This window comes from Hippichthys cyanospilos, chromosome 10 (genome assembly GCF_059441005.1).
Source record: "Hippichthys cyanospilos isolate Australia breed blue-spotted pipefish chromosome 10, RoL_Hcya_1.0, whole genome shotgun sequence".
Classification (NCBI taxonomy): Eukaryota; Metazoa; Chordata; class Actinopteri; order Syngnathiformes; family Syngnathidae; genus Hippichthys; species Hippichthys cyanospilos.
Window position 1 is genome coordinate 18,135,822 of NC_142378.1, and position 21,971 is coordinate 18,157,792.

At 40.9% G+C, this 21,971-nt stretch overlaps 1 protein-coding gene across 6 annotated transcripts in view; it reads left to right on the forward strand.

The window, feature by feature from the left end:
* Positions 1-16,453, forward strand: part of dot1l (DOT1-like histone H3K79 methyltransferase) — a 30,419-nt gene extending 13,966 nt beyond the window's left edge. Inside the window, exons 4-30 of one of the 6 annotated variants that reach the window (XM_088426093.1) lie at positions 25-88; positions 1,199-1,427; positions 1,510-1,604; positions 1,665-1,727; positions 1,814-1,869; positions 1,958-2,037; positions 2,654-2,722; positions 2,810-2,916; positions 3,060-3,101; positions 3,195-3,290; positions 3,608-3,821; positions 3,921-4,034; positions 4,109-4,200; positions 4,946-5,047; positions 5,362-5,499; positions 5,952-6,077; positions 6,189-6,381; positions 6,457-6,625; positions 6,697-6,796; positions 6,865-7,014; positions 7,089-7,131; positions 7,823-8,430; positions 8,499-8,704; positions 9,481-9,554; positions 9,774-10,271; positions 10,340-10,439; positions 13,668-16,453. In XM_088426093.1, coding sequence (XP_088282219.1) covers positions 25-88; positions 1,199-1,427; positions 1,510-1,604; positions 1,665-1,727; positions 1,814-1,869; positions 1,958-2,037; positions 2,654-2,722; positions 2,810-2,916; positions 3,060-3,101; positions 3,195-3,290; positions 3,608-3,821; positions 3,921-4,034; positions 4,109-4,200; positions 4,946-5,047; positions 5,362-5,499; positions 5,952-6,077; positions 6,189-6,381; positions 6,457-6,625; positions 6,697-6,796; positions 6,865-7,014; positions 7,089-7,131; positions 7,823-8,430; positions 8,499-8,704; positions 9,481-9,554; positions 9,774-10,271; positions 10,340-10,410 — 3,799 coding nt within the window. In that variant the 3' untranslated portion in view covers positions 10,411-10,439; positions 13,668-16,453. Of the gene's footprint in view, positions 1-24; positions 89-1,198; positions 1,428-1,509; positions 1,605-1,664; positions 1,728-1,813; positions 1,870-1,957; positions 2,038-2,653; positions 2,723-2,809; positions 2,917-3,059; positions 3,102-3,194; positions 3,291-3,607; positions 3,822-3,920; positions 4,035-4,108; positions 4,201-4,945; positions 5,048-5,361; positions 5,500-5,951; positions 6,078-6,188; positions 6,626-6,696; positions 6,797-6,864; positions 7,015-7,088; positions 7,132-7,822; positions 8,431-8,498; positions 8,705-9,480; positions 9,555-9,773; positions 10,440-12,073; positions 13,434-13,667 lie in introns of those variants that run through there. The other 5 variants (XM_088426094.1, XR_015867016.1, XM_088426092.1 and 2 more) reach the window with 5 other exon arrangements.
* The last annotated feature ends 5,518 nt before the right edge of the window (positions 16,454-21,971 follow it).

Consider the following 21,971-nt stretch of genomic DNA (forward strand, 5'->3'; position numbering starts at 1 on the left):
TTTCTTTTGTTTTACTGGAAACAGTTATGAGAGTATGCAGAGACTATGTGACAAATACAACAGGGCCATTGACAGCATTCACCAGCTGGTAAGCACCAAATGAAATACATGTGAAATGACTAGTGAGGATAAGCCGCTCTAGAAGATGGATGGATGCATGGGTGGATGGATAGATTTCTAAAAATCCAATATAGAGCATTCCATTGTGATCAGAGGCATAGGTCGCTTGAACATGTCTCTTTCCACTGTTGACTGGATTTTTAAAATCGAATTCTAAAAGATACGGTATACAAACTTTTATCTACATAAGTCTGTGATAAAGGTTCTAGAATATTGACAGTTAACATCTGAAAGTTTGTATACATCTTAGGGAAATTGACTTGGATCACAATTTTATATTGTAGTTGACTAGTACAGTTTAATGGAAGTAGGTCATGATACTTTTATACTTTCCACTGTTAAATGTATGTATTTAAATTACATTTGGCACATTGAAAATTTAATTTTGTAATAATGTAGTTCAATGCCTCTGGCCACAAAACATCCATCTAGCCATCACCGTGTATTCTCGTGAGGTTCCCAGAATGAACCCAGTGTTCATAACAAAAATTCCGCTTACGGGTGACTGACTTGAATATCCAGCTGTGTGCTCCCAGGCACACGTTTTCACCACTTAGGCATTTTCTACAGTAAAACTTTTGTAACTAATAAATGAAACGTGGCTCTTTACTTGGCCGACTGTGCAAAATCTCTCCTCCTCAACTTCGGAACTAAAACGAGACTAAGAGACGTAGATAAGGTCGGTGCGTGTTTTCTCTTGCATAGGCGATACGGAGGTAGTGCAGGGGAGCTATAAATTTCTTCTGTCGTCATGAGTTTTTCTCAAGTCATGTTTACCTGCTTGGGCAGGGCCGGTGTAAGAGTGCAACATCAGCAAGGAACACTTAGAAATACATCAATAAAGGAAAATAACACTCTGGGGGTGTTTGGCATGAAAGTCATGTTCAACGGCTCAGGCGGGGACTCAGGCGGGATGGTTAAAATCTTCAAAAAGTTTACTTTTCATGATAGGGCCAGTTTAATAGGTTTGACTAAATGAATGTCATGTTTGTATAAGCCTGAGCTCGAAATCTACACCCCACCCCCCCCCCCCTCTCTTTCTTTTTCTCTCTTGCTCTCTCTGTCTGTCTGTCTGTAGTGGAAAGGGACCACCCAACCCATGAAGTTAAACAAGCGCCCTTCCAACGGGCTTCTGCGACACATCCTCCAGCAGGTCTACAACCACTCGGTGACCGATCCGGAAAAGCTCAACAACTACGAGCCATTCTCACCTGAGGTTTACGGCGAGACTTCCTTTGACCTAGTAGCGCAGATCATCGATGAGATGGAAATGATGGAGGATGACACCTTTGTGGACCTTGGCAGCGGTAATGCAATTGCATAGTGCATTATTGCCAAATGTCCTGTTGTTGTTTTTTCATTACTAAGGCAATCATTTGTGCTGTGTAGGGGTAGGTCAGGTAGTGCTGCAGGTTGCAGCTGCGACCAACTGTAAACACTACTACGGCGTAGAGAAAGCAGACATTCCAGCAACCTATGCAGAGGTAACAAACACGCACACACTTTAGTCATTTGTGCAGTCATGTTGATTTTATTTCTTTTAGACCATGGACAAGGAGTTTAAAAAGTGGATGAAATGGTATGGGAAAAAACACGGGGAGTACACTGTAAGTAATACACATATTTCTAAATCAACATTGCCACTATTCGAGGTAAGAACAATAATTTATTCTTGCTTGTTTGTCATTTTCAGTTGGAGAGAGGAGATTTTCTGTCTGAAGAATGGAAAGAAAGGATCGCCACCACAAGGTTGACATGAACAAACATGTGAAGCGCTGTATTTGCAAACTTGTTAGACATTTTCTGACTGCTGCTTCTTTCGTCTTCTGTCTTGCAGTATTATTTTTGTGAATAATTTTGCCTTTGGTCCAGAAGTAGATCACCAGCTGAAGGAACGTTTTGCTAACATGAAGGAAGGTCAGTATGTGTCTTGTTTTGCGCTCACTGCAAATACATCAAACAATGGAAACACCGTGTCTGTTTCAACAACTAATCGATAATTACATTAATCCATAATTGATTAATCGTTTCTAAATTTCCCAACGCCTCAGAATTTCAACCTCTTCACAGTACATTTCTTTTCAGATTTCTTTTCCCCTCTATGAACTCAAATCGCTTATCGTTGTATTTAATCAAAATATGACATTCACAATAGTAACGATGATAATAAATTGGTAATGATCAATATCTTATCCAATTTTGTGATGTTATTCACCAAACCAGTTAATGAATCATTAAAAATGGTTATGCGTTTTTTTGGCATTGTCTATGAGAGATGGAAATTAAAACACATTTTAAAAACTCGATTAATTGACAAAGTAAGCGACATTCAAATATTCACATATCTCTCTAATGTATTTTTGACGAACACTAAAAAAAAGTACCTCTAGTTACTAAATTTTATTGTTATTTATGTCATTTTCATTTCATTTTAAACTGCACTTGACGTACATTGTTATATTGGCTCTACTGCAGTAGAGTACTGAAAAAGCCCACAGAAATTACCTTAATTCAACCCTATTTTATGTTTCAGGTGGGAAAATTGTATCCTCCAAACCATTTGCACCCTTGAACTTTAGAATAAACAGCCGAAACTTGAGTGGTAAGTACCACTCTGTTTTTGACTGCGCTTTTTCATCTCTTTAGCAATTTGTATGATAGCCTTGATGCTCTTCTTCTTCACCCGTAGATATAGGCACAATAATGCGTGTGGTAGAGCTCTCGCCACTGAGGGGCTCAGTGTCTTGGACTGGAAAGCCAGTCTCCTACTATCTGCACACCATTGACCGCACCATAGTAAGGAAAACTGTTTTACACCTTACACATACTGTAATGTAGCATGCATTTTAGCATGAAAAGACTTGCTTATATATTTTAAGTTTTTTTTTTTGTTTGTTTGTTTTTTTTGGTTAAAATGATTCTTTGTACTTTATTTTCAGCTTGAAAACTACTTTGCGAGTCTCAAAAATCCAAAACTCAGGGTAAGTCCTGATATTGGTCCTCTGTATGATTAAATATGTTCCAGTAATTAGTGAAAATTTTGTGTCCAAAACTCTTACAATATATCAATACAGGAAGAACAAGAGGCAGCTCGGCGACGTCAGCAAAAAGATACGAAGGACAGTAAAAGCAATAGCACCACACCCACTAAAACTAAAGAACAAAACAAGGTGAGATGTTCTATTGTAATTGTAGTATTTTTTTTTTTTGTGTGTCATAGACTGATTTTGCTTGAAGCATTATTTTTTACAGAACAGATTATAAATGAGGGGGAGCAAATTAAAATTACTCTCCACAATTATACCGAATTCAAAGGTTGGATCTCCTTGTTTGTGTGCTATCAGCACATATTACACAGAGTGGGCTTTAGATTCTCCAGTATCAATAAAAGGCACATTTAAGTCGTACTGCTGATATTTCCTTTTAAATGCAGATATTTTTTGTGAACCCTCACATTGAACAATGCACGTATTTGGTATTACACTAGGATTCCTGTGGTGAGGACGAGCGCCCCCCGTTGGTGACTGTGGTCAAGCCGGCTGCTAAGCCCCGTCAAACAAAACTGTTGGCCAAAGGTCGCAAGCTGAACAACAAGAAGAGGGGTCGACCCAAGAAAGCGGCGCCAGCTGTCAACAAGAAAAAGAATCAGAGCGCATTGGAACTGCTGCACGCCAAGACCCTTTCTGCGGCACCTCTTCAGGGTCAGAGGAACACCCAATATTGAATACAATTTGATCTAGTAATTGGAAGATTATGCATGACTTTGAATCTCATGTAACGTGTGCTTCTTGTGTACGTAGACTCATACCTGCAACCGCGGAGTCCATTTTACCAACTACCTCCTAAGGTTCAGCACTATCCAGCCAATCAACTGCCACTGAGCCCAACACCTCCTGGCCTGCAACAACTGCTTGGTAAACTGAGATGAACTGTAAATCAAGACCAGTATTTATTTTCATTGATTGACATGTGATCCTTCTTTTTGCAGATAACATCAAAGTTCAGTACCTACAGTTTATGGCCTACATGAAGACTCCTCAGTACCAATCCAATCTGCAGCAGCTTTTAGAGCAGGAGAAGGTAATTTGTGATCATTTAAATTTAATGTGGGGAACAGCTTTGCTATCATTGGTAGCATGCAATGTATCAAGCATTAACTTAACTAATTTCCTGCCATCGACGGCAATGACATCAAAAATTCATCTTTACGGGGCTCACACTAGTGAATGAGATAATGCCGCTGTGGTTTGATCCTTCGGTCAGCTCTGACTTTCACTGCAAAGACAGAATTTAGCAAGGTGTGAATTGTTTGGCCCCTAATAAGGAACTTTTAGGAGCTAGGTTTAGACCGTTGTGAGACCGTTCGTCTTATCCTATTAATCTATTGTGGCAAAGGCAATAATGAAAGCTGCCATGAAATACAGTACCCTATATCTCGCTGCATATAAATGGAGACTTCACTCTGCAATTGCTGCTTTGACCGTTCATGCTAGGGTTGTCCAAATGTGATGGTGAGGTGAAATGTATACAAATTACTTCAAAATGCAAGCCCTGTACATAGTGCAAACCTGTCATGGTTACAAAATCATCCTACATGAAATAAGGGTGGGGACAGCACAGTTGTCTTTCCAAATTGCCCAGTAATGTCTCCGTAATTAACAGATGGGGCGCATCTGCCAACCACAAAGAGGGTAGGTTTACCTCAGAAGAAAATAGATTTTGACAATATGGGACTTTTAATTCACATATTGATCACTAGTTCTTTTTGTATCAAGTGATTGTTCGTCTCAAGTCTTATTGCCTGTCTCTTGGCTTTTGTTTTCAGCAAAAACACAAGGATTTGTCCATGCAGGCAGAGCAGCTCCATTCCATCTGTCAGTCTCACAAGGACAAGATCAAGGGTCTCTTTCAGACCAAACTGGATGAGGTAAAAGCGAAGAAACAGAGCTTCTAAATGACTGTCAGTCTTTATCTCAGTTATCATGGCACTGACTGAGATGCTAGGTGAAAGTATTATGACTCAGGGAGGATTTCTACTGATTTAATTGAGTCCACAAATTGCATGCAATTGACTGAATTGAGGTTCTGCTAGATGCGCTGATAGCCTTGGATGGCATTTTCCTGAAATCCTTGATCAAACTCCAAAGTTCGCAGGATTTAATTTGTCCCACTTTAAAATGTCACTGTTTTTCCTGTAGTTTGGGGATGGTAATGGTGTTTTTGTTTCTGGGTGGGGGTTAGCTGGGAGTCAAAGCGCTCACAGCGGAGGACCTGCTCCAGGCCCAGAAGGAAATATCTGCCCACAACCATCAGCTGAAGGAGCAGACCAAACAGCTTGAGAGAGACATGGCTGTATTGCGAGATCACAGTGTGCTGCTGGTGAGACAATATTGCTGCTGCCAACTTGCTTTAAATTCATAGTCTGAAGGGTACAGGTTGGCACTTAAAGCCTGGATTTACCCTTCATTGGCCGAATGCCTCAATTATTCTTCTCCCAAGTGATATGTGCATTTGTGTGATGAATAGAAAATAATGAAATTTGGGTTTTGATTGGGGTTCGATGAAGTGATGATGACAGTATAACTTTCAGACAACTTGCATTTGGAATCATTATTTCCAAATGTGAATCCAAATTCAAGAAGCTCTATTTGTCAGGGTTATTTTCCCTCCAGCTAACAGCCTTTTGTGTCATACCTTATAATCAGCAGTCTAAAGATTGACATAGGGCTTAAATCAGCATTTTTTATTCTGGCCTCCAATGTAAATCCAGCTTTAAAGTGGAATATTGGTTTTTGGTGTTGAGTAGAATTCAAACCGAGTTTGGGTTCCAGCTCAAGTCTCGATGTGAGGAGCTGAAGTTGGATTGGGGTACGTTGTGTCTGGAAAGTTTGCTGAAAGAGAAGATGGCCCTACGGAGACAAATCTCTGAGAAGCAGAGACACTGTTTGGAGTTGCAGGTAAGGTGAAATTTACATTGTCAAGACATCTAGTTGCATCTAGTCAGCTTTAATGTTCTCTTTGATACATTGTAGGTTGAATTATGTAATGGCTCCCTCTGGTGTTTATAGATCAGCATTGTGGAGCTGGAGAAAAGTCAAAGACAACAGGAGCTGCTTCAGCTCAAATCGTACAGCCCTCATGAGGGCTCCCCTTACCGAAAGAACCCGGAATCCCGTTCGTCCGCTGACATGGACCCCTCCAAGTTCGGACTCTCCTCAGCCCCGGCTCTCAACGGCATCAGCCCGGATCGCTCTATCAACGGTACCGGCACGCCCTTCTTAGAGCGAGGGAGTACCAAGACAGAGCTTTTTTCGCGCTATCTGCCAATCTCTCCAGACCACGACGTTGTGGCAGCTATGCCCGAGGCTCGACAGAGGCAGCACATCTCCCACGTGCTTCCTGACTACACACGCTTCTCCCCTGCCAAAATCGCCTTGCGTAGGCACCTCAACCAGGAACCCGCAGCTGCTGGCCACTCGAGAGGCCCCGGGCTGCCCACACACAGGTGTGTATAGCTTCTAAAAGCTCCTGAAGCTTGGTGATTTATCATAACAGTATCAAAATATCCTATTTCAGAGGGGAAATGGGTGGCCTTCACTCATCACTCGGAGCCAAGCAGGGTAGCCCATCACCTCATTCAATGGATGCCCAGAATATGCCGAAAAGCACAGAGAGGGTAATTGATTTTCCAGTGTGTGCTTGTACGAGTATGTTCTGTTTTCTAAACAGTCATTTTTCTTCTAGGCTGGGAAGGAGAAGAGTCCAACTGGTCCGACAGACAGCAGTATCACAAGCCTTCCAATAAGTATTCCACTGAGCACTGTTCACCCAAGCAAACTTCCAGTGAGCATTCCACTGGCCAGCGTTGTGCTGCCCAGTCGGGCTGAGAGACTAGTGAGTATTTTTAATACAATGAAAGGTTTCACTTTATTGGCATCACAATATGCTGTTTTTGCGCATCATTGCAGAGGAGTACTCCTAGTCCTGTGACTCAGGCCAGTCACATCAATGGTAAGGATTACATATTGACTTTTGAATGTTTATTTTTATTTATTTTACAAGACATTCATTCTATTGATATGTTTTTCTTTTATCTTCTTATATTTACCTTTTTATATATTTCTTCAGTCATGCATGAAAGCAGACAATCAGTCTCTTGACTATCAGCTCATAGGCACTCCGACAAGAGACATGATTGGCTCCCGGCGTAACACTGACGAATGAGGGCATGAGTTGTAATCCACTTTAAAATTTTAAAATCGCAATATATCGCCAGTCTGTGTATGTTCTGGATTATTTTTTGACTCTCTGTCAGCCTAACTTTAGATAAATTTGGTAAAAGAAATAATCAAATACCTGTGATTGAATATCTGAATTGTACATTTACGTCTTCGGGATTTAATTAGTTAATAAAGAGATCTAAATGTAAATGTTTTTAAAAATCTGATGCATCACTTGTTTGACAAAATAATTAACTCCTAATAGATTCGTTTTTTTTTTTTTTTTTTTTTTTTATCAACTTGGGCTTGATCTGTAGAATTATGTTCCACTCTGGGAACAATAATGCTGTAACATCAAAGTTGGAAAGAGGCTGTCAGTCCTTTCCAAATGTTTTTTTTGAACAAGTTGCTGAAAACCAACATCTGCTCAATGTAACGCAACTACCTGTAATACTGCTTTTTATCTATGTTGTTCACTATAGGATATTCATCTAGCTCAGGGCTCATGAATGGAGGTGCCCACCCAGAGGAACAAAATGGTGCTTCTTCATCGCCTCTCCACACAAACACGCCTCTGGTGGGGCCCATGAGCAGAGGAGGTCCAATCCAGAGCCCCCCACTCAGCACCGGAGGGGTTCTTCATTATGCAGACGGACCCCCAAGGATTCTTCCAGAAGACGACCAGCAACGCCAGGAGACTGAGTCAGACACGGAGCCACAGGGCAATGAACTGCGGAGGAGAATCTTTTTCTCCTCTTCCTCCTCCTCTTCTTCCTCCTCTTCCTCATCATCGGGCAGTGGAGGCAATACGGCAGGAGGAACGCGCCTCCATCATCACGCTAGCAGCTCAACCAAGCAGGGATACCACAGTAACCACGGAAACCATAACCATCAGTCACCTCCCACGCACACATCATCATCGTCAAACTCCACACACGGCCTCACTCCTCAAGAAGGGCGCAAGAGGGGGAGGCGGAAGCGTGGCTCTGTGGGTGCCATCGCCCCCAGCAGCTCACCAAAGAGGAGATCTTTCCCCGGGGTCAGCGCTAACAACCACTCTACCGGGTCTCCACTTAACATCAACTCCATGGTGAGTCACCCGCTGACAAACATCTGACACCGGAGCTTCGAGTCTGTGCTCAAGACTGTCATCAACAGGTGAACAACATTAATCAACCTTTAGAGATCGCCGCCATCTCTTCTCCGGAGCAATCGAGCCGCAGCCCCGGCGCGCTGACCCTGGACCAACCGCCAGTCCTGAAGAGGGAGCGTCCCCTCGAGGTCAACGGCACTGGTCGGTACTCCTCCGCCCCCAGCACTGATGATGAGGACTCAGGATACCCAGCTGACAGCACCAGCTCACGGTAACGCCGTCTTTTAATTGTGAATTAATCATTCAATGTTCCATTCCTAAACTTGTCACATTTTGCGACCCATTTTTACTGGTATGGGCATTAAATCAAACCAAGCAAATGTGTTTTTGAAAAGCAAAAATTGAAAAAAAAACTGAAATAAGATTAACTGATTGATAAGTCAATCATTTGTGTTATTAACCAATGTTTAGAAGACTTAAATTTTCCAAATTGCTCTGCAATTGAGCAATTTGGAAAATTTAAGTCTCTCGACTGGAATTATCATATTTTTAAAGTCATGTATAGAAGCAGACATCTGTTGTATTGAATCAAAATAAGACATCTGTTTCTTTGGAAAACAATTAGTACGTTTTTGATGATTTTTTCACCTGAATTATTTAAAAAAAAATGAACATTAGCGTCTTTGGGATTGATTGAGTTAATAAAGGGATTGAAATTGAATATTTTTTAAAAACCTGATCATTCCTTGATATACAAAATAATTGGCTCTATAAATTACTAGAAATTTTGTTAGTTTCAGACCTAATAGAATATTCAGGATACATTATTTAAGAGCAGAGGAATAAATGTAAATCACACAAATAGGGCCGCAAACTGCTCTTACACAATTGAAAGGGAACAGCTGTGTTAATGATCAATCTTTCAAAATAACTTTGAATTTTGCACATTTGAAGGGATCCAAGAAGGTAGGAAAAAAATCAAAAACGTGTACGACAATAAATGTGCATTAATTTATTTGGATTTCGCTATGCATGCTTTCCTTGTAGGATTGAAAGAAAAATTGCGACGATATCCCTGGAGAGCAGAGACGGAGCCAGTAGACTTGCTGATAGTGACAGAGGTAATGAATGATTTGACAAACATGCCTGTCAGACATTTTTGTGAAAATACCCCAAGAATGAATAAAGCTAGAACTTGGTCATTAAACATCACACTTGATGAGTGCACAAGCACTCCAGAGACCCTATTATTTGCATAAAACCAAATTAAAAGTATTTTCTGGATGTCCCCATCAAAATGTTTGCATCTCCATGTCCCACTTCCCGTTTGTGTTCACTAGGCAGGAAGTCAGGCAGCAGCAGTGGTAACAGCACAGGCAGCGATGCCTCCTCCTCCTCATCAATTTCCTCTACAAGCAAATGGAAGTCAACTTTTTCACCCATTTCGGACCCCAAGCAACCCAACTCCGACCTGAGACAAGGCGGCTCTCCATTCGGGATGGGCGGGTTAAACTCGGACACTGACTACAAACACCACCATCAACAGCCCAGAAAGGGGAGCGATGGAGAGTTATCCAGCTACTCAAATGCCAACCCTTTCCTCAGCCAAGAGGCAGGCAACCGAAGCACTGGTAGCGGGGGAGGCCAGGCGGGCAGCAGTTCTGACCCACGACAGGTTTTGCCCAAGCAGAAGGCATCTCGGGATAGGGAGCTCAAGACGAACAGCAGCCATTCCAGTCAGAACATCTTCATAGCTGCTGCCGCTAGCAGCGGCGCAGGCATTCTGAGTGGCAAAGTCGGCGGCAGCCCTGTCACAGTTTCGACAGGATCTTCTGTGGGTCAGTACCTGGGCTCTCAGTTCCCACTCGGAGGGTCCTCGGTCTTACAGTCGTTGTTCGGGGCCCAGACAGGAAGCTCCGGCGCGAGCACCAACGCACGGCTGGTCAACGGACACTCTGGCCTGGGCAGCTTCTCTAGCGCTGGGCTTGCAAGGGGAGCGGCGGGAGGTGAGTTTTGAATATTTTTTTTTTTCTGTCTCTCTCTCGTTTGCCCGTTCCAATCTCAGCATCGTTCAGCTACAGTCAGAAAGAGGGATAGTGTTAGCCTACATATGAAAAGGGAACAGAACAGGCCTACTAACATTAAGGTAAGTGGAGGTCCAAGCTATTGCTGCTACCTATGGCTGCGCTGCCACGCTTTGACTGGCTACTTGGCTGCAGTTGCAAACACCCGTGGAAAATGCTGCATGTAAACAAAAACAACAATTTCATGTGGCTGAAAAAATGTATGTTGACTATTTTGTCATTTTCTCTGGGTGTATCTTTGGTACTTGAGTCGTTTTACTTGCATGCAAAAATTAATCTGCAACTGATTATTGTTTTAAAGGAGACACACTTTTTTTTTTTTTCTAACCAAAATTCACTGCCCTGATTTTTTTTCCCAGTACATACACAGTATAGATAATAGAAATATTTACAGGAGACTCAATATCCACTTGTGACATTCAAATCACACTATTTTGGGGGTGCACTTCTGTCTCCATATCAGAGGGTGATCAACCTTCCACTCAGACTACAAATTAATGGCACTCTAAGATACTACTGGTAATATATTTTTATGTAACATTTTTTAATTGCGAGTAATCAAAAAAAAACCTCAAAAAATAATAGCAATTGTCTGTTAATAGTTTAAACATGGGTCATCAAACATGTTTTAGTTCAAGGGCCACATCCATTCAGATGTGGAAGAGCATCGGCTCTTCTCCGAGTCTTTCCAAGAGAGAGCCCGCACAGCCTGCAGAGGAAACTCACGTTGGCCACTTGTAACCAGGATCTTGTTCTTTTGGTCACAACCCACAGCTTATGACCATAAGTGAAGTTAGGAATGTAGATCGACAGGGTAAATCAAGAGCTTCGCCTTTCGGCTCACCTTGTTCTTTACTGCAGAAGATCAGTACATGTCTGCATCACATGTCTGTGCCACGGCGCATACAGCCATACTGTAAGCTAATCAGAATGGCTGCCTAGCTTACCTCACCCTGAAGCAAATAGGACTGCTACAACTACTTATACCACCCTTAAAAATAATTGGCCTGTTTCCAATTTAATTAGAATTTTTTTTTTTTTTCAATGTATGATCAATTGGTTTGCATGTGGCTCACTGTCACAACTCATACCAAATTTAGCTTCCCCCTCTGATATAACGCTTGTCTCTCAGTTTTAACGTATAACTTCAACATACAGTACTTCCATGGATCAATTACTGTACGCTACAAATTTCCTATCTGGATGGGGATATGTAGCAATTTTTGAAGTATCACAAAATAACTCAAACAAGCAGACAAAAAGGTTATCCCGTGACCCAACTGAGTGTGCATATACTGGTAGCTAGTAAAAATGTGCGATTTCATGCCATGATGTGTCTTCTTTAATGCAAATCCTATTCTTGTTTTCAACGGAACAGGGGTCTGACTATTTTTGCTTTGTATGTGCTTGTTTGGAGACTCGCTTGGCACTACCTGGCTCAGCCCTCGCTTTTCTCTCCCTCCCCTACCCCCTCCCTTTTCTTTGCTGCTGCTTCCCTGCTGTCTGCCCCCCCCCCCCCCTCCCCCCGCTCCCTCCATTTCTGCTATAATTTGCAGGTACCTTTCACCATGCGGTTCCCTCAGTGTCCTCCCATCAGTTCGGGGCGTCGCTGCCCACGTCCGGAGGCCTTGGCTCTCTGCTCAGTCTCTCCTCCCCCCTACCTGCTTCCGCACCCTCGCCTCGCCCTCCCTCCCCGTCACAGGTCCAGCATAGTCGCACCCAATCGGTGCTGCACAGCCCCACCCCTCCCGCGCTCTCTCTGCCCCCTTTGCCGCCCCTGCACAGCATCCCCTGCGCCTCCTCCACGTCAGCACCCACTCCTGCCGTCACCCCGCCGCCGCCCCACTCATCCCGCCTCCCACACTTCTCGCTCCATCACCAGAGGGTGCACACCCTCACTGTCTCCTCTTCCTCCTCTGTCGTTCTCTCCGCCACCTCCTCTTCCTCTTTGTCGTCCTCCGCATCTCGTCCATACGCTGTGCACTACTCCCCCCGCTTGCCCCCGCCGCCTCCCGCCAGCAGCTCAAGTGCTGGCGGGGGCATGCGACGGAGCCAGGGCACACTTGGCACTTTCACCACCACCGCCCAGCTCCCTGGCTCCCGACCAAGATAGGTTTTGGGGGTGAGGGAATAGGGGAGGTGGTGGTGCGGGCAATCAGAGAGAGCACGAGCAAGACACTAATAAGGAATTCATTGTTCTTAATGAACAAGGTAAGTTAATTGTGTAACATTAGAGTGGAAATCATTTTTGAATATGGCAGAATGTTTGCACGTTTTCCATCATACAATCCCGTTTTGCGTTGTTTTTTTCATCCATTTTCTACAACACTGGACCATGATTTTAATTTCATAATTAATTTGAGTTGCAATCACTGGACTAGACCACTAGAGCAGCGGTTCTCAAATGGAGGTGCAATTATACCTGAGGGTACATGAAGGCACTTCATGGGCATCCTTCAAGTGGGGTACTATACCAAGTTTCAGCATAGATCAGAAAATCTTCTTCGGTTTTGTTGTATGCCTTTCTGTCCTGTTGCTAGGCTAACCCGTAGCCATAGCTCAGCGCCGCCGCTCCGCTTTTATTTATGTTCCCTCCAGACGGGCCAATGAGCTATTGCGGTCCTGCTGGTCAGCTAGCTTTTCTAAATTGTTGAAGGCGCTGTGAGACGTCACCAGAACTGGTCAATTTGTATCGTAATCAAGTGTTTATTAAGGCCATACACTTAATAGTACACAGCAATGAATGCAAACGTACAGATAAATAGGAAAAGCCGTGGTCACTGCCGTGCCGATGCTGAGGGAGCCTCTACTGCGGCTCTCATTCACTCAAGTAAGCATTACTGTAATATTTATTTATTTGGAGGGGGTGAAAAGATTCCAGCTACTGTAGGTGCACGGGTTAGACGTGTTTGTAAAATTTGCCCTAATTGCAGTAAGTGTGGGGGGTGGGGTTGACTTATAAAGGGAGAAATATGGTATATTTCACATGTTATTGAAAAGTGTTTGAGAACCACTGCACTAGACTACTAGAACCAGTATCTGATGAGATTCAGTATCAAGTAGAGCATGCGTTGGAAAATGTACAGTTTGCTGTTCTTTTTTAATGGTTTAGTAAAACTACTAAGTGTGTCTTTTGTTTGACCTTTTTAGGTAATTGCTGAAAACTACCTCAACATAAAAAAAAAAAAAAAAAAACTATGCAAATGTCCAGGTGTGGACCCAAGGCACTCTGCTCTTCACTCAATGGTGCTTTAATACGTCTATACTACCGGACCGCCTCCCAAGACCGGCTTCTGTACTGGGACACACACACACATACACAGACACATAAACACAAACACACTGCAGTGATTGCCTTGAGCAGAAGTCAAAGGAACCAGTCGTGTTTAGATGTCAATTGTTTTTAGAGAGCCGTAAGAAATGAATTAATGCAACAAGCACACAACTTCCTCTTTTGGAGCAGCCACTTCCTGTTTGATCCCTTCATTGGTTTCTGCTCAGGCATCACAGGCTTGTCTTTTTCTTATTTTTTTGTTACGTTCAGAAATAAATTCATGTTTTGAATTAGGTTCACACTGGATAACAACGTACGGTTGCATTTGTAGCATAATGGCTTTGTATCATTAGGACCCACCCAAGTTTTCATTCAAAGAAACAACAAAAAACTTCAAACAGAACTAATCCCGTTGAGTCCATCCTTTCTCCTCAGTGACATCAGACTTTTAACATATCAGCGGAGGTTGTTGACATGTGTCATCATAGAGTGTTTACGCCAAAATCCATTCATTTCTGTCAAGTTTTGAAACATTTAAGGCGAGAACATGAATCAATATTCCGCTACGAAATGGTGCTCTGTTCGTTCTCTCTGGCACTGCTGTCAAGTTCAATTAAGCTAAATCCAGGTTGATAATATCAATAATAATAATAATGACAGGAAAAAAAACAACAGTGGCGTAACGTGTGTTTCTGTATTTATTATTATTTTTATTATTGGTGTTTTTCCAAGCGGCACCACTTTGGGACCGTTTCAAAGCAGGATGTTTTTGACCCTCTTCTTAAGCTGAACTTTGTATATTTATTTGAGCTGCTGTGCGCCGCGGATGTACACCGAGGTTTTACGACTCTAAAATACGTTAAACACACACACAAATGCACGCATACAAACATCACACACTGGGAAAATCTTTTTACCAATTTGCCACAAACTACTGGACAATTTCACATTTTTATTTTTGTCTTGTCAATTTTGTGTTTGTACTGTGAATATGGTTGACTCTTGACTGTACAGTTGTGTTAGATTTATATATTTATGTGCCCCCCCCCTTCTTTTTTTTCTAAAATTCTGAATTGCGTTGTATAATGCAATATAGATATATGACTCTCTGTCAGAAAACAATGGTGCTAAATTTGGACCGTGCCTGATTTTATTTATTGTTCTCGTGGACAAACATCCCAAAAAACAGCGGTGACACATTGTGCTGTACACTTTTTTTTGTTTGTTTTTACCCCCTTTTGGCCTTTAATTTCTTATATTTAATAATGTATTGGGGTGTACAACACTTTTGGATAAAAAAAAAAAAAAATCAGTGAAAAAAAAAACACTGTTTTGTATGAAAGCGCCAATGCAAAGCTATATTTAATATGTAATTATATATGTCTAAATATATATGAAAGAAAAAAATCTTATCTGTGCTGCATTGTGACTCCCACATTCAGTCTTCAGCCACCACATGACCTTAAACATGGCGGCACACGCCATGCCGAGGTGCTGTGGCAAAGTGAACACGACCTGATCTTTACCTGTCTTTTTTTTTTCTTCTTAATCTCTGCAGGAAAACCAGACAAATGGTGCTTCTGTTTTATGAATATGAAATTGAACAGTTAATGGTGCAAGCAAAGCAATGTGTCTTACTTATGATGCCCTTCAGAGGATTTTGTGGGTACTGCACATGTAAAACATGGTTTTGAGTGCGTCTGTGACTCCAGTTGCTGACTTAAGGGGTAGGGAACCTGAGGCCCGTGGGCCGCTTGTGGCTCGCCGTGAAATTAGGAACATTTCCGAGAAACTGAACAAAATGTATTTATAAAAATATAAGCTCCTCACATTTTATGCTATATACTGCTATATATGTCAAAGATCATTTTTCAACTGGGCTGGCGGTGAATGAATAAATTTGAACTTACCTAAATATGTCCCAAATATACAACCTTGTGTTGTGGATTTTGCTGCTGAGCTCTTTGTTTGATGATGAACATGTTTTTACGTCATTCTTTCTCTCACCTCGTCTTCATCTTGAATTTTCACCCGAAAACTCAATACTCAATACAAACTAGTAGTACCTTTATACACTCTCATGTCTGACCTGATGTTCCTCACCCCACTTTAGTCAGCGCTGAGTCTTTCTGTTTATTTTATTTTTTTTAATCATTGATGTCAGTTCCATCATATCTCTGCAGTTTAGTTTTGTTTTACAGATTGCTGTCCTGTTTGTAGAACCGCTAATTACACAAGACAGCTCGGTGCTCTCCTTCACGTAAAAGCAGGATGTGTGCAGCTAGTCGTTCAAAGTGCGACTCCTCTGCCGCTTGTTTTGTTTTTGTTTTTTTTTCTTTTGCAAGTAAACCTTCCACGAAGAGCTCTCAGGATGTGCAAGTGAGAACCTTCAGACACTTTTTGTAGCTCATTGGTAGGAAAGCGAGGGATTTGTTGAAATAAAACGTACATCTTTGTTGCTTCAGCACTAGGATGTCTGGTCAAAATAACCCCAAAGTCACAGGGAAAACTCACAAGTTGAACACAGTTACAGGTCAGTTTTAAGATTTGTTTGGGTTTCAAATTAGTTATTCACGTTTGAATAGTAGTTTCTATTGTTGTGTTTTTTTTTCTTTTCAGCATTCAAATGGCTATATATATATATATATATATATATATATATATATATATATATATATATATATATATATATATATATATATATATATATATATATATATGTCCCAAATATACTAATGTGTGTGTGTATATGTGTTATTGGATCCCCGTGTTACAGCGTCCCTTTCATGTTGCAACTTACGGTATTTTCCCGGTTTTGCAACAAAAACAACTGTCATGACCCTCGGGGCTTGGCTGTATTTGTGTTGTTTCGTTTCCATCTGCAGGCATTTGGAGGTAATTACACGTATTTTCAGTTGCTGTCACACTTGCCACCCTGAAATGCGTTACTCCAATTCTGGTCTGCTATTGGTCGGCGTCTCCTCACAGAGATGGTGGTCTGCTATTTGTCGGCCTCACTTGTTTCAAAATGGCAGAACGGTAAAGCTTTGTTCGATTGTTAGTGGTTACAAAACCGTATTTATAGTGCATGGTTTATAGTGCAGTTTATAGTGCAGTTTACTACTTAATTCAAATTTGAAAGGGTTAGCCAAGGGCCCCAAGATTGCTCGTGATGTTAAAGACAGAAGTAAGATGATTTGTATGGAAAGGATAGCGATAACCCTTATTAGGGATTGTGGGCATAAGTGCCACTCAAAGAAAAATAAATCCTTTCTGTATTTGTTTATTTATGAGGTTTTCTGATTGTATAGATGTATATTATATATACATAGCACTTACTATACTATTTTGGTACCAATTTTTTAATATTTATGTACAATTTTGATGTTTTTACCTGGGGTTCTAAACGCATTAGCTATTTTAACATAGCTTTGGATTGCCCGTCATACGTTGAATTCACTTTGCGAGCCCAACCGCCGAACGGAATAATCTCATAACACGGGGGCCCACTGTATACATATATGCATATATACAGTATATGCTATTCAACATTTCTCCAGTGTTGGATCATTAAAACCTTATTACAAAGCTAAGCATAATTTTAACAATTCAACAAAAATATTGACAAGTTTTTTTTTTTATTTAATAGTTTTGCTTTTCGTTTTCTTGCCGTTCTGTATTTAAATCCTAAATGATAGTTTTCATCCTTAAAAACAAATCTGCATTTTGTGTTATGGGATATTTTGCAAAAGACATCTTTTGTTTAAGTAGCAGAAATGACAGATTTTCTTTCATCGTGCTTCTACATTACCTCAAGTAAAAGTAGTCATATTAAAATACAATTGGCTTGTGCATCATTTAAAAGGAAAAAAATGCAACTCGTGAAAATCAACTGTATTCTAATAATATCTTTGTGCACGTGTTTATGGATGACTGTCGAAGAACGATATCATTACATTTATTGTATTAAAACGTGTGTTACTCCAAGCAGGCCAAAAGTACATACGTCAACATCCCAAAAGTGTTTTTTTTTCCTTCATGTTAGTTCTGGAATTTAAAAAAAAAAAAAAGTTACTGTTCTCGACCCCCCACCTTTATAGCCGTTCTGTCAAAGGCTGCACGCGCTCAGTCCTGCCAAAGGTCTTCTCTCAGGAACTTTTTAACGCATCTCCGCACTTCCCTCTCCATCTTAAAGGACAATCTTGCATAAAAAAGAACAAAGTGCCGTTTCGAGCACATTTGGGTTCTCACTGGCACATCCATCCTGCCTCGGGAAGCGCCACGGGTCAACGTACCTGTAATCTCTCATTACGGTGACTTTTTCCATATGTGGTGGTCCTGCACTTTTGTGTGTCGACTGTTTGCAGGGAGGGGGGCAGCCCAGACGAGGTGCAATTACAGCAAGCCCAGCTTGTCATGAAATCGTGTGTTACTAAAGTGTGGTGGTGATGGTGCTTTTATCCTAAGATGTAATCATGACAAAAAGGAATATTTGTGTTCCCCCCACTCCCACTTTGCATTTTATGAATAGTAATAAAATGTTTCATATGATGTTTGAATTTCTCCGTCACGTTTTTTGCTGCCTGTGCATGAATTTGATTGATTTTGCAAGGAAGCCAAAGTTCCATCTTTCTTTCCAACTGGTTTAAAAGCGTTACTTCCTCAAATTATGGACATGGGGCAGTCAGACGATATGCCAAAGAATCAAACATTTATTTTCGTTGGGGGAATGTGTAAATTTGCATCTGGTGGCTATGGTGAAGTTTCAATTGCAACAATTTGTTCAATAATATGGCAAACGTTTGAAGACAAAATTAGCCACTTGAATTATGATGGTTAATGAATAAGAGCTATTGCCGTACAAGAAATTTGTTTTTCTTAGCTGGACATTCCATTATGTGTAATCTCACCACCTGCTTTCAGGAGTGCGAAAATAAAACAGGTGTCATTGAGGCCTTATCTACAAGTATCCAAACTTGCATAATTCTTTCCCTTTGTGTGTAGAATGTTTCCCTCAATACAGCTTTGTTTGTTTGGAAGAAAATTCTCCACTTTCTGGAGCCGCTTATCTTCACCAGGCTCGCTGGCTTGCTGGGGCCTAACCCAGTTGCATATGGACAGTAAACTACCTCTACAGTAGTGCTTCTCAATTATATTTTGCCAAGCCCCCATTAGGAAAAAGAAAACGTTTCGCATCCCCCCACCTCGACACGCTGAATCTAAATAAGATCATCAAAAATTGTATACCTAAGTACCTAAATACCTAAGTATACCTAAACCTGTATCCTTTTTAACTTTAACAAAAGAAAAAAGCAATATACGTAATTATATTTACAGCATTTATACGAGTTACAGCTTAGTCTAAAACATACAAAAATAACCAAGTGCGTCAAAGTGCCTGAAAAAAAATGGTGACAATCATTTTATTTCAATTACACTTCACATGACAAAAACAAAGCCTTTGTCCTGGGCTCGTCCACAGCCCCGCTATTTTAGAAGCCCTGCGCTACACTAACGCATAAGTGCATCTTTATTTTGCATACATGCCAAGTCACTAGGTGGCAGTAGAAAATACTTTTTTCACAACTTTGTTTTGACGAGCGCACACACACACACACACACACACACACACATATATATATATATATATATATATATATATATATATATATATATATATATATATATATATATATATGTCAAGTCAAGTCGGGTGATGATAAGGCCAGGTAAGTGAAAAATCCCCAAACACCCAGGGGTTAGAGGTGGGGCATGCATGTATCCTTTCATGCATCCTTTAAATCATATTTATCAATTCAGCGCGGAAAACACGCAGCTGCAATCTTTCAGGATAATTGCTAAAGTTAACTCAAGATGTTTGGTCTTGTCAAGGTCAAACACATTCTCAAATATGAACTTCCCACCCGATTGTCCATAGTGCCAGTCGTTGTTCAAATCTCCCTCCTGTCAGGGTCGCCAGCAGCATTCTTTCAATTTTAAAATGAGATATGCAGGAAAGAAGCGAGGCGGACGTGTCAGGAGCAGACCTCCCTACTGTCCTCCTCGGAAGTGGCACCTCACTCCACTCCGGGGTGGTCTAGCACCTGTGCTCAAGATGAGAAACTAACGCTAGCCCACTGATAGGCCGTAGATCACAGTATATCCTGTATGTGTGTTGAGCACATATATGGTGTGCAACCCAGTAAAAAGAACATTTTGAGAGATGCTTGATGATGTCCAAGAATGAGCTTTGGCTGGATGTGCTGGAATAGTTGACCTTGACTGTCTGCATAACTGCGCTGCAGCTGTGAGAGCAACAACACATCTTCATTGTCATTTTGAGAACCAAGCTATTTAAATCCACCCCCAAAGCACATTTGCAATTATAGCCACCATGCATCCCCATTCATATAAGCACATTCTAATTAATACATTGGGTAAGTTTCAAGTAATATTTGAACACTTCATTTCCAAGCGACTGTCAAATGTGAACCAACCACCGCATGCACTAGATATAAAAAGTCTCACACCTCTCTTCAAGTTCCATTTGATGTTTTTTTTTTCCTAACTTTCATAGGTGAACTGCCACATCCAGTTTTTTTTCTAACTGTCATAAGTGAACCGTCACATACCATAGACACACCCCTTCTCAAATACTGTACATTTGTTGTTAGATTGTTTTGTGTGGGAGTTAAAAACTAAACCAAGATAAATTATTTAAACATCATTTTCCACTGAGGATAATCTCTTATGATCCAATAAAATGAAAAGCTGAACATATCATTAAGTATGTGTGTGTGTGAACATTCCATACATTTTACCAGTGTTGGGTAAGTGACAGTACCTCAAAACTTTAATGGATTATTTAATACTTATTACTGGCATTATGAAGTATTAAGTTACATTACATTATTACTGTATTTGAAATGTAATGCATTACACTATCGTTGCAGTACTTTTATATTACTCTCACTAACATAACTGCAAATATGGATTTGCCATTCTAAATGGAGCTCATTACTCATCCAGTGAAAGATTGGCTTAAGCCTAAAAACAGTACAAATCATTTGATGTCTATTGTATTGTAAACTTTTAAAGACCAGATACGACATTTTTCTTGTATTTTAATACCTTTATTTCTTAGCTTCACAGTATGGTGATGCATGTGGCAAAAGCAGTTTGTTCATTTTACAATTTCAATGTTAATTTTCAAATTCAAGATCAGTTGGCTAGGTTAGAGACATGTTTCAAAAATACTGTAGATGGTTTTGGTGGGGCTAACATTAGCAGCTAGCCTACGTCATTGTTAAGGTGTTTAAAATACTGGCTGACATGACTTTTTATGTGCTTCATCTTGATACTCATTGAGCGCAATTATTTACAGACTATTATTAATAGCAATTGTACAATAAAAAATATTGGTAGCTTACCTTGTCATTATTGCTAGTTGTGACAGGGATCTTGCTGACAAGGTTTCAAAATGCTGGCGAATCCACCATGGAAAGCAGCAGCATATCTTCTACGTGCGACGTACTCCACCGTGAGTCTCCTAACCTCTTGAGGTGGAAGTGGCATCCTTGAGCGAGAGAGCGCAAATTTTGCCTGCTTGGTTTTATCCCCACTTTAAATCCTCCACGTTTTCTTTTTCCTTATTTCACATTACTCCGGCACCGCTCTAAATGGCTTGTCAAATTACTGGTGCTATTTGGCGAAGTGGACAGCTCTTTAAGGTGTCACGCACTAAGTGCACCTAACTAATCTATTCTTCTTGTGATGAACTGAAAGTAATGGGCGTAAGTCCATCTTGTGTACGCATTGTCCACATTCAACTTGTTGTCTGCTGCTGCCGCTCTCATCTCTGCTGTAGTAGATACAAACAACAGCAAGTAAACATTTTGCCACGGACTTTTCTCCTCCGATCTCGTGATGTTTTTGGCAAATTCGGAGAAAAAAACCCCAGCACTTTCAAGGTTAAAAATGCATTGCGTTACTCTCATTGGTACGGAGTAAAATATTCCTAATTATTTTGTGTGTAATGTATTACACTTCCACGTTACAGCAAAAAATAATGCATTACAGTACTCTGCATTTTACTGTATGTGGCCTTCAACTTTATTGACTGTTGTTCAATTACATTGTAATTATTCATGTTTAATTCAACTATTTTATCCAGTAAGTGC